At 43.7% G+C, this 13,019-nt stretch overlaps 2 protein-coding genes across 6 annotated transcripts in view; both read left to right on the plus strand.

Moving 5' to 3' along the window:
* Positions 1–7,343, plus strand: part of LOC139575434 (b(0,+)-type amino acid transporter 1-like) — an 84,790-nt gene extending 77,447 nt beyond the window's left edge. For all 5 annotated transcript variants that reach the window (XM_071400385.1, XM_071400387.1, XM_071400384.1 and 2 more), the window contains 3 exons: positions 4,808–4,957; positions 5,268–5,442; positions 5,922–7,343. In XM_071400385.1, coding sequence (XP_071256486.1) covers positions 4,808–4,957; positions 5,268–5,442; positions 5,922–5,983 — 387 coding nt within the window. In that variant the 3' untranslated portion in view covers positions 5,984–7,343. The remainder of the gene's footprint in view (positions 1–4,807; positions 4,958–5,267; positions 5,443–5,921) is intronic.
* Positions 7,344–7,559: 216 nt separating this feature from the next.
* Positions 7,560–8,473, plus strand: LOC139575142 (acyl-coenzyme A diphosphatase NUDT19-like). Its single transcript, XM_071400146.1, has one exon. The coding sequence runs from the start codon at positions 7,694–7,696 to the stop codon at positions 8,471–8,473; it is 780 nt and encodes a 259-aa protein (XP_071256247.1). The 5' UTR covers positions 7,560–7,693.
* Positions 8,474–13,019: the final 4,546 nt, after the last annotated feature.

Below are 13,019 nucleotides of genomic sequence, written 5' to 3' on the forward strand. Positions count from 1 at the left end.
AGTTGCAGCGATGAGACAAAATCGTAAAATCACGAAATTGGGGGGAAAAGAGGTAAATTACAACAAACAAACATGAACAAACTTGCAACGAGGAGGACTATCTGTACCAAACTTTAAATTGCACTAGCATTTCATCCCATCTTAAGTTGGTTTAGACATTAATCTTCCGCCCCTGGATGATAATAGAGAGAAATATGGTGACTCCTATTACCCTGGTAGAGATGGTCTCCACTGATATATCCCTTAATGTAATATGGTGTCTCCTATTACCCTGGTAGAGATGGTCTCCACTGATACGTCCTTAAACAATGTAATATGGTGTCTCCTATTGCCCTGGAAGAGGTGGTCTCTGATATATCCCTTAACCAATGTAATATGGTGTCTCCTATTAACCTGGATGAGGTGGTCTCCACTGATATACCCCTTAAACAATGTAATATGGTGACTCCTATTACCCTGGAAGAGGTGGTCTCCACTGATATATCCCTTAATGTAATATGGTGTCTCCTATTACCCTGGATGAGGTGGTCTCCACTGATATATCCCTTAACCAATGTAATATGGTGACTCCTATTGCCCTGGAAGAGGTGGTCTCCACTGATATATCCCTTAAACAATGTAATATGGTGTCTCCTATTGTCCTGGAAGAGGTGGTCTCCACTGATATACCCCTTAAACAATGTAATATGGTGTCTCCTATTGCCCTGGAAGAGGTGGTCTCCACTGATATATCCCTTAAACAATGTAATATGGTGACTCCTATTACCCTGGAAGAGGTGGTCTCCACTGATATATCCCTTAATGTAATATGGTGTCTCCTATTACCCTGGATGAGGTGGTCTCCACTGATATATCCCTTAACCAATGTAATATGGTGTCTCCTATTGTCCTGGAAGAGCTGGTCTCCACTGATATATCCCTTAAACAATGTAATATGGTGTCTCCTATTACCCTGGATGAGGTGGTCTCCACTGATATATCCCTTAAACAATGTAATATGGTGTCTCCTATTACCCTGGAAGAGGTGGTCTCTGATATATCCCTTAAACAATGTAATATGGTGTCTCCTATTACCCTGGAGAGGTGGTCTCCACTGATATATCCCTTAACCAATGTAATATGGTGTCACCTATTACCCTGGATGAGGTGGTCTTCACTGATATATCCCTTAAACAATGTAATATGGTGTCTCCTATTACCCTGGAAGAGGTGGTCTCCACTGATATATCCCTTAAACAATGTAATATGGTGTCTCCTATTACCCTGGAAGAGGTGGTCTCCACTGATATATCCCTTAAACAATGTAATATGGTGTCTCCTATTACCCTGGAAGAGGTGGTCTCCACTGATATATCCCTTAACCAATGTAATATGGTGTCTCCTATTGTCCTGGAAGAGCTGGTCTCCACTGATATATCCCTTAAACAATGTAATATGGTGTCTCCTATTACCCTGGATGAGGTGGTCTCCACTGATATATCCCTTAACCAATGTAATATGGTGTCTCCTATTACCCTGGATGAGGTGGTCTCCAGTGATATATCCCTTAAACAATGTAATATGGTGTCTCCTATTACCCTGGAAGAGGTGGTCTCTGATATATCCCTTAAACAATGTAATATGGTGTCTCCTATTACCCTGGAGAGGTGGTCTCCACTGATATATCCCTTAACCAATGTAATATGGTGTCACCTATTACCCTGGATGAGGTGGTCTTCACTGATATATCCCTTAAACAATGTAATATGGTGTCTCCTATTACCCTGGAAGAGGTGGTCTCCACTGATATATCCCTTAAACAATGTAATATGGTGTCTCCTATTACCCTGGAAGAGGTGGTCTCCACTGATATATCCCTTAAACAATGTAATATGGTGTCTCCTATTACCCTGGAAGAGGTGGTCTCTGATATATCCATTAAACAATGTAATATGGTGTCTCCTATTACCCTGGAAGAGGTGGTCTCCACTGATATATCCCTTAAACAATGTAATATGGTGTCTCCTATTGTCCTGGAAGAGGTGGTCTTCACTGATAGACCATCTCTCAGTCAATGTACACTACGCTTTGGTCCTATTATTGCTCAAACAATATCTATTTTGCAGAAAATGTAACTGGGAATCAAAATGGCATGCCCATACTCCACAATATTTCACAATAATGCCTTGCGATTTGGAGGGCGGTCCAAATGTAGAGTCTGTACCCTGAGAGATATCAATCTGGACCCTGAGAGATATCAATCTGCACCCTGGGAGATATCAGTCTGTACCCTGAGAGATATCAGTCTGTACCCTGAGAGATATCAGTCTGTACCCTGAGAGATATCAGTCTGTACCCGTAGAGATATCAGTCTGTACCCTGAGAGATATCAATCTGTACCCGGAGAGATATCAATCTGTACCCTGAGATATATCAATCTGTACCCTGAGAGATATCAATCTGGACCCGGAGAGATATCAATCTGTACCCTTAGAGATATCAATCTGTACCCTTAGAGATATCAATCTGTACCCTTAGAGATATCAATCTGTACCCTTAGAGATATCAATCTGTACCCTTAGAGATATCAATCTGGACCCGGAGAGATATCAATCTGTACCCTTAGAGATATCAATCTGTACCCTTAGAGATATCAATCTGTACCCTTAGAGATATCAATCTGTACCCTTAGAGATATCAATCTGTACCCTGAGAGATATCAATCTGTACCCGTAGAGATATCAATCTGGACCCGTAGAGATATCAATCTGGACCCGTAGAGATATCAATCTGGACCCGTAGAGATATCAATCTGTACCTGTAGAGAAATCAATCTGTACCTGTAGAGAAATCAATCTGGACCCTTAGAGATATCAATCTGTACCCGTAGAGATATCAATCGATACCCTTAGAGATATCAGTCTGTACCCTGAGAGATATCAATCTGGACCCGGAGAGATATCAATCTGTACCCTTAGAGATATCAATCTGTACCCTTAGAGATATCAATCTGTACCCTTAGAGATATCAATCTGTACCCTTAGAGATATCAATCTGTACCCTGAGAGATATCAATCTGGACCCGTAGAGATATCAATCTGGACCCGTAGAGATATCAATCTGTACCCTGAGAGATATCAATCTGTACCTGTAGAGATATCAATCTGTACCTGTAGAGATATCAATCTGTACCTGTAGAGAAATCAATCTGTACCTGTAGAGAAATCAATCTGGACCCTTAGAGATATCAATCTGTACCCGTAGAGATATCAATCGATACCCTTAGAGATATCAGTCTGTACCCTGAGAGATATCAATCTGGACCCGGAGAGATATCAATCTGTACCCTTAGAGATATCAATCTGTACCCGTAGAGATATCAATCGATACCCTTAGAGATATCAATCTGGACCTGTAGAGGTATCAATCTGGACCCGTAGAGATATCAATCTGTACCCTGAGAGATATCAATCTGGACCCTGAGGGATATCAATCTGTACCCTGAGGGATATCAATCTGTACCCTGAGGGATATCAATCTGGACCCTGAAAGATATCAATCTGGACCCTGAGAGATATCAATCTGGACCCTTACAGATATCATGGACCGTAATGCTTTGAGAACATTCCAAGCTCTGAACGACCCATTACCAGGCTCAAAGACACATATACATTACCGGGCTCAAAGACACATACACATTGCCAGGATCAAAGAGACATATACACATTACCAGGCTCAAAGACACATACACATTGCCAGGATCAAAGAGACATATGCACATTACCAGGCTCAAAGACACATATGCACATTACCAGGCTCAAAGACACATGTATACATTACCAGGCTCAAAGACACATGTATACATTACCAGGCAAATCCTTTTTTCTATATTTACATCTTAGGTCAGCTATGCTGGCGTATGGAGTCCCTTTGGAAATGCAACTACGGAACCATCCTATGATGGGATTTATAAATACATTTCCTGGGCTCCTGAAAGGACTGATCTATATATATATATAAACAACTCTTAGAAAGATCATATTCTGAGCATTAAAAAAGTATGGTCCACAGATCTACATGAATCTGAACAACCTTTTAACTGGAACAGAATATGGAAAAATATGACCTTGACATCCTGTAATCTGAACTATCAATTTATACATTTTAAGTTTGTTCACAGGAAACATTTTAAGATGAAATTGGCCCCAACTGTTCACTGTTCACTGTATGATGAAACATACTGAAATTCCCATAGAAGAATGCTGTTTCTTAATGTTCTCTGAACTATTTGAGGACATTCCCAAATGTCAAACCAGTTGCAGAACGTTCCTAGAACATTCCCAATGTCAAACCAGTTGCAGAACGTTCCTAGAACATTCCCATTGTCAAACCAGTTGCAGAACGTTCCTAGAACATTCCCAATGTCAAACCAGTTGGAGAACGTTCCTAGGACATTCCCAATGTCAAACCAGTTGCAGAACGTTCCTAGGACATTCCCAATGTCAAACCAGTTGGAGAACGTTCCTAGAACATTCCCAATGTCAAACCAGTTGGAGAACGTTCCTAGGACATTCCCAATGTCAAACCAGTTGGAGAACGTTCCTAGGACATTCCCAATGTCAAACCAGTTGGAGAACGTTCCTAGGACATTCCCAATGTCAAACCAGTTGGAGAACGTTCCCAGAACGTTACCAATACTGAAATGTAACTATGTTTGTACTTTTAGGAAAAGTTCTGTTAAAGTAATGAAATACCTAGAAATATATATATTTTTTTGTCAAGTTCCTTAAATGTGCTACTTCAGTTTATCCTGTTGTTGTGGTTGTAGGGTATTCTGGCCGTATTCTACATTATCCCAGCAGACATCAACACCCTGATCAACTACTTCAGTTTCGCCCAGTGGGGTTTCTACGGCCTCACAGCTCTCGCTCTCATCGTCATGCGCTTCACCAGGAAGGATCTCGAGAGACCCGTCAAGGTAAGACTAGATTCACATTGCCATACATCCAAGTCCTGTTCATCTCTTGGCTATTGGAAGAACATAGTTACAACCATCATGTTGAGCTCATGGAGGGTCAGTCCTTGTATCCATTAGCTCTGTCTATAAATTAGAGTGGTTACATTTCTCCAGCCACATCCCTCAGCTGGTTACCACAGCAAGTGGGGTGGTAACCGCTTTGATGTTTGTCTGAATCCCAGAGTCCCTTAAACCTGTTTTTAGAGCAATACTGTCCCAGATCCCTCCTGTGAGACTGACAAGTGGTTATGTCCTGGTTGTCCCCCAACAGTGTCCCATGCCCATAGCAGTGCTGGTGGTGATAGTGTCCTGCTACCTGGTCCTAGCACCTATCATAGACAAGCCAGAGCTGGAGTATCTCTACTGTACCATCTTCATCCTCAGCGGTCTGCTGCTCTACTTCCCCTTCGTACACCGCAAGTTCAGCTGGACACGCAGGGTCATGAGTGAGTCACTACCCACCGCTCAGAGTTGTTGACACTGGAGTGTTGGAGAGAGCCTTTATCCCAAAATGGACCCTTATTCCCTTTGTAGTGCACTTGAAGACAACACTGTCTGTGTCCCAAATAGCACCATATTCCCTGTGTAGTGCACTACCCTATGGGCCCTGGTGAAAGGTAGTGCACTATAATATAGGGTATAGGGTGCCATTTGGGAAGCAGACACTATTATCTTCTGCAACTTGGGTCTTTTTTATGTATCAAAAGGTTTTATTCCTCAGTGAGGGTAGTGGAGCTCTTCCCCTTTAGATAATTCCAGTCATTGTGGAGTTCAACTCAGAAGGTCACAGAGCCTATAGATCATGCTGTGATTGGGCTGATGTCACCTTTATTAACCTTTTTTATTAAGGTTATTTATTTAGCATGAACCTTTCAATTAGCCTGATTTGTCCAATCTGACCTTTAACCTCTCCCCTCCCCTGCAGGGCCAATCACCATGCACCTCCAGCTGCTGATGGAGGTCGTTCCTCCTGAGAACAACGAATAGAGGAAGATAATAAACAGCCTGAACTGACTAATGTGGACAAATGTCTTTTAGTGCGTCCCAAATGGTACCCTATTCCCTATGTGGTGCACTACCCTATAGGCCCTGGTCAAAAGTAGTGCACTACATAGGGAATAGGGTGCCGTTTGAGACGCAGGCTTAGAAAACACTGACTGTCTCATAATGAAGGTACTGTACTGTCTCATAATGAAGGTACTGTACTGTCTCATAATGAAGGTACTGTACTGTCTCATAATGAAGGTACTGTCTCATAATGAAGGTACTGTCTCATAATGAAGGTACTGTCTCATAATGAAGGTACTGTCGCATAATTAAGGTACTGTACTGTCTCATAATGAAGGTACTGTACTGTCTCATAATGAAGGTACTGTCTCATAATGAAGGTACTGTCGCATAATGAAGGTACTGTACTGTCTCATAATTAAGGTACTGTGCTGTCTCATAATGAAGGTACTGTCTCATAATGAAGGTTATGTACTGTGTCATAATGCTGGAAATGCTGGAATCCTGTCTGTTTCTCTCCCTTGAGACTATCGCCAATGGAGATGGTTTACATAATGCCCCTCTGTGTTTAAACTCTGCTTAGGACATATTTGCTTTTAGGACACTATATATTGAAGACACAGAGGCTCTGCTTGTCAAGTTGGCAGCAGCTGATAATGAAGGTACTGTATCATAATGAGACAGTGGCTCTGCTTGGCAGGTTGGCAGCAGCTGATAATGAAGGTACTGTATCATAATGAGACAGTGGCTCTGCTTGGCAGGTTGGCAGCAGCCGTCTACATGATCTGGTTCCCAAACTAATTGACTGGATACAGGAGGTCAATGCCTGCGTCTCAAATCACACCCTATGGCCCTAGGGGCTGCGTCTCAAATCACACCCTGTGGCCCTAGGGAATGGGACGCCATTTGAGACGCTGACAATATGCTGCTCTTGTACATGACTAGAGAGAACATAAGAGACCAAAATTGTCATTATTTTTTTACTTTTTATTTGTCCTTGACATTGTTTAAAATCCCTCATGTTTGCCCTGTTCAAGCAATTCTATATTATCTATATCTATGGTTTCTATAGTATCTATATCTATGGTTTTAATAGTTATTTGACAAGTTAAAAGACATATTTGTCCCTTGCTGTCTTCTATCTCGTCCACCAGCGGCCAGTTGACCCTGGGGACACAGTTCATCTTATACGGCCTACTGGGTGATGTCATCGTGTCACTCTAAACTGAATGTAGAATTTATACTACTGAATTCAACGTTTCAAAACTTCTTCTCTTCTTGGACTTGAAAAGTAGATAGTGAGTTGTTGTGTTTGTGAATAAAACAGTTTACCCTTCAATTGTAATTTAATCCCACAAATCAATTCATTTGTCATCTTATAAAAAGTTTACAGTATCTGTTTGCCAAAAAATACTAACCACAAACATCAATCACTTTCCTGAACTCGAACCTTCACCCCACTTTAATCACCTAATCATGAACTGGGTTGATAGAGGCTTTGGTAAGATCAGTCATCCACAACAGTAGGTGGCGCAGTAACAGAACACACCGGAAACACGGTTCTTCTTCTACGCCCGTGACCTTCCTGCTCGTATGACGACACATCAACACAATAACATTTGACATTGCTGATGTGGACTTTGCTTCAGAATAACATTATTGTAAATGAGAGAATAAAACGGCCAAAGGATGAATACGGCTCTGAGACACTGGAAGGAGGCTGCGACGGTTATACTAGCTGCTGGTACGAGACATAAACTCCCTGTAGATAGTTTGACGAGGTGTGTCGATAAAGGCACCTCTGCACCTGCGATCAGTGGGCACTCCAACCTACCTGACAGGTTAGCCTTCGACTATGAAGTGTTGTTGTTGAAACGAAGCGGTACGAGTGGTTTCATGCCGAATGCTTATGTCTTTCCCGGAGGTCTGGTGGATCCGGCAGATTTCTCAAGGGAATGGCTTGATCTTTTTGAATCTTTTCGGCGCTCACCGAATTTTGGACTCGGATTTGTGAACCAGCCGCCGGAGACGAGACCTCCTATCTTCGCCACTGACAGGAAGAAACTGGGTTCTCCCGTTCCAGGGGACGTCGCATTTAGAATCTGTGCCGTGAGGGAAACGTTTGAGGAGTCGGGTGTACTTCTAGTCATGCCTAAAGAGGAAGAGAGTACTTTACTTAACAGCATCGAGAACAACAGATACAGTCAGTCCGAATTAACCAGAATAACCGATCTCTGTGACAAGAGTGAATTGGCTAAATGGAGAGTGCTGGTAAACGAAAACCCCTCTAACTTCATCAGAATGTGCAGGGAGCTGGAGTGTCTACCTAACATCTGGGCTCTGCATGAATGGGGTAACTGGCTGACCCCTACTGGTGTGTACGGGAAACAGAGGAGGTACGACACGGCCTTCTACATTTGCTGCTTGCAAGAAACACCACCTCACACTGGAATAAACTTTTTCCTTTAACGAGTCCGATGAGAAGGATATCCTGCTTGACATTAAAAACTGTAACATTTTATGTTTCACCAAGACGTGTCTGAACGAAGATGCGGACAATATAGAGCTCGCAGGATTTTCCATGTACTGGCAGAACAGAGACGCTGGTAAGACGAGGGTTGTATGTGTCTTTTTGTCAATAACAGCTGGTGTCTAATATTAAAGAAGTCTCGAGCTATTGCTCGCCTGAGGTAGAGTACCTTATAATAAGCTGTAGACCACACTATCAAACCAAGAGAGTTCTCACCTGTATTATTCGTAGCCGTCTATTTACCACCACAAAACGAAGCTGGCACGAAGACCGCTCTTATCCAACTCTATAAGGAATAAGAAAATACTCACGCAGAATCGGCGCTCCTAGTGGCCGGGGACTTTAATGCAGGCAAACTTAAATCCGTTTCCCAAATTTTTACCAGCATGTCACCTGCAATCAGGGGGAAAAAATCCTACAGCACTTTTACTCCACACACAGAGATGCATACAAAGCTCTCCCCTGCCCTCCATTTGGCAAATCTGACCATAATTCTATCCTCCTGATTCCTGCTTACAAGCTAAAACTAAAGCAGGAAGTACCAGTGACTCGCTCAATACGGAAGTGGTCAGATGACGCGAATGCTACGCTACAGGACTGTTTTGCAGCACAGACTGGAATATGTTCCGGGATTCATCCAATGGCATTGAGGAATATACCACCTCAGTCATCGGCTTCATCAATAAGTGCATCGATGATGTCGAAGTCGCTCTGGATAAGAGCGTCTGCTAAATGACTTAAATGTAAAATGTAAATGTCCACACAGTGTCTGTACGTACATATCCCAACCAGAAGCCATGGATTACAGGCAACAGCATCGAGCTAAAGGCTAGAGCTGCCGCTTTCAAGGAGCGGGAGACTAATCCGGAAGCTTATAAGAAATCCCGCTATGCCCTTCAGACGAACCATCAAACAAGCAAAGCATCAATACAGGACTAAGATTGAATCCAACTACACCGGCTCTGACGCTCGTCGGATGTGGCAGGGCTTGAAAACTATTACAGACTACAAAGGGAAACCCAGACGCGAGCTGCCCAGTGACGCATGCTCGCTTCGAGTCGAGCAACACTGAAGCATGCACGAGAGCACCAGCTGTTCTGGATGACTGTGTGATAACGCTCTCGGTAGCCGATGTGAACAAAACCTTTAAACAGGTCAACATTCAAAGCCGCTGGGCCAGACGGATTACCAGGACGTGTACTCAAAGCATGCGCGGACCAACTGTCAAGTGTCTGCACTGACATTTTCAACCTCTCCCTGACCGAGTCTGTAATACCTACATGTTTCAAGCAGACCATAGTCCCTGTGCCCAAGGAAGCGAAGGTAACCTGCCTAAATGATTACCGCCTTGTGGCACTCATGTAGGTAGCCATGAAGTGCTTTGAAAACTGGTCATGGCTCACATCAACAGCATCCGGACACCCTGGAACCACTACAATTCGCATACCGCCCCAACAGATGACGCAATCCCAATTGCACTCCACACTGCCCTTTCACACCTGGACAAAAGGAACACCTATATGAGAATGCTGTTCATTGACTACAGCTCAGCGTTCAACACCATAGTGGCCACAAAGCTCATCACTAAGCTAAGGACCCTGGGACTAAACACCTCCCTCTGCAACTGGATCCTGGACTTCCTGACGGGCCGCCCCCAGGTGGTAAGAGTAGGCAACAACACATCTGCTCCGCTGATCCTTAACACTGGGGCCCCTCAGGGGTGTGTACTTAGTCCCCTCCTGTATTCCATGTTCACCCACAACTGAGTGGCCAAACACGACTGCAACACCATCATTAAGTTTGCTGACCACCGACAATGATGAGACGGCCTATAGGGAGGAGGTCAGAGAACTGACAGTGTGGTGCCAGGACAACATTCTCTCTCTCAACGTGAACAAGACTAAGGAGCTGATCGTGGACTACAGGAAAAGGCGGGCCGAACAAGCCCCCATTTACATCGCCCGGCTGTAGTGGAGTGGGTCAAGAGTTTGAAATTCAAACAAGGTCCAAACATACCAAGACAGTCGTGAAGAGGTCACGACAAAACCTTTACCCCCTCAGGAGACTGAAAAGAATTGGCATGGGTCCCCTGATCCTCAAAAGGTTCTACAGCTGCACCATCGAGAGCATCCTGACCGGTTGCATCACCACCTGGTATGGCAACTGCTCGGAATCTGACCGTAAGCCAGCACCCTCTTCAGACTAGCCTTTACGTCAGTAGCCCTGCCCCCTGGGTAACAGTGTATGATCGCTGGATGATTCGTTTTAAGTCTAATTCTGCGGGTAATGGAGTCGCCAATGACTAGGGTTTCAATTTGTCAGCGCTAATGGTGTAAGGATTTGGCGGCTCAGATCCCGTAACAGGTGAAGGAGAGACCTGAGAAGGCTCGGACTCTGACTCCAACTCGCTGCTTAATGGGGAGAATCGGTTGAAAGTTTATTCGGTTGAGCATTCCTACAGCATTTCTTTCCAGAAGCTGTTGTCCGGCTGCGGGGACCGTGCCTCCAGAAGCCTTGAGAAAGTTGTCCGGCTGCGGGGACCGTGCCTCCAGAAGCCATGAGAAAGTTGTCCGGCTGCGGGGACCGTGCCTCCAGAAGCCTTGAGAAAGTTGTCCGGCTGCGGGGACTGTGCGGGGGGATTTATACTACTATCTGTACTGGTGGCACAGACGCTGTTTCATCCTTTCCTACACTGAAGTTACTCTTGCCTAACGATTGCGTCTGAAGCTGGGCTTGCAACATGACTATCCACACCATAAGGCGACAGTTCTCCTTTATAATACGAGTACAGCGACTGCATTGAGAAGGCATAGGGTTAATGTTACTACATAGCTTCTTCAGCTGGTGGAAGTCTTGCATTGTACACGGAACAAAAATATAAAGTTCTAGACTAGTGAAGATATTGTCTCCTGTTCAAGTCTAGAGTAGTGAAGATATTGTCTCCTGGTCATGTCTAGAGTAGTGAAGATATTGACTCCTGTTCATGTCTAGAGTAGTGAAGATATTGTTCATGTCTAGAGTAGTGAAGATATTGTTCATGTCTAGAGTAGTGAAGATATTGTCTCCTGGTCATGTCTAGAGTAGTGAAGATATTGACTCCTGTTCATGTCTAGAATAGTGAAGATATTGTTCATGTCTAGAGTAGTGAAGATATTGTCTCCTGGTCATGTCTAGAGTAGTGAAGATATTGTCTCCTGGTCATGTCTAGAGTAGTGAAGATATTGTCTTCTCTTAGATGGTTTTCACCATTGCTCTTCTAAATGTTGCACCATGGATACTGCGTTGTCATGACTGGTTCTCTTAGGAAACTGCTGTCTCACATTGAGCCCATCAACAAAACCACTTCCTCTGGAAGAAACCCTCTCAGTACTAAGACATGACTAGAGATGTGAGCTGGAACATGAAACCCTCTCAGTACTAAGACAGGACTAGAGATGTGAGCTGCAACATGAAACCCTCTCAGTACTAAGACAGGACTAGAGATGTGAGCTGGAACATGAAACCCTCTCAGTACTAAGACAGGACTAGAGATGTGAGCTGCAACATGAAACCCTCTCAGTACTAAGACAGGACTAGAGATGTGAGCTGGAACATGAAACCCTCTCAGTACTAAGACAGGACTAGAGATGTGAGCTGCAACATGAAACCCTCTCAGTACTAAGACAGGACTAGAGATGTGAGCTGGAACATGAAACCCTCTCAGTACTAAGACAGGACTAGAGATGTGAGCTGGAACATGAAACCCTCTCAGTACTAAGACAGGACTAGAGATGTGAGCTGGAACATGAAACCCTCTCAGTACTAAGACAGGACTAGAGATGTGAGCTGGAACATGAAACCCTCTCAGTACTAAGACAGGACTAGAGATGTGAGCCGGAAGATGACTGAATGTAGAGTGTTGAGTATACCGACATTGTGTTGAGATTGAGAGGAATCATGTTTTTCACTTCCTGACTCTCAGTGAAATATCTTCCTGCTTATTGTTTGCGTTCCATTAATCATTAACCAAGTCCAGTTTATTAGTCATATGCACAGGATACACATGTTACACAGTACAAGGAAATGGTGACTACAAGTTCACTCTCACCAACCTTCCAATCTCTGTGCAGACACACTAACCTCAAGACCACTGAGGCCATCCCATAATAATGTCATTAAATCAGGTCCATAGTGTATGATGAAGACACACTAACCTCAAGACCACTGAGGCCATCCCATAATAATGTCATTATATCAGGTCCATAGTGTATGATGAAGACACACTAACCTCAAGACCACTGAGGCCATCCCATAATAATGTCATTAAATCAGGTCCATAGTGTATGATGAAGACACACTAACCTCAAGACCACTGAGGCCATCCCATAATAATGTCATTATATCAGGTCCATAGTGTATGATGAAGACACACTAACCTCAAGACCACTGAGGCCATCCCATAATAATGTCATTAAATCAGGTCCATAGTGTATGATGAAGACACAC

This window comes from Salvelinus alpinus, chromosome 5 (genome assembly GCF_045679555.1).
Source record: "Salvelinus alpinus chromosome 5, SLU_Salpinus.1, whole genome shotgun sequence".
NCBI lineage: Eukaryota > Metazoa > Chordata > Actinopteri > Salmoniformes > Salmonidae > Salvelinus > Salvelinus alpinus.

Excerpts from the sequence above, each read along its gene's own strand:
- LOC139575142 (XM_071400146.1), top strand. The coding sequence starts at position 7,694 with ATGAATACGGCTCTGAGACACTGGAAGGAGGCTGCGACGGTTATACTA.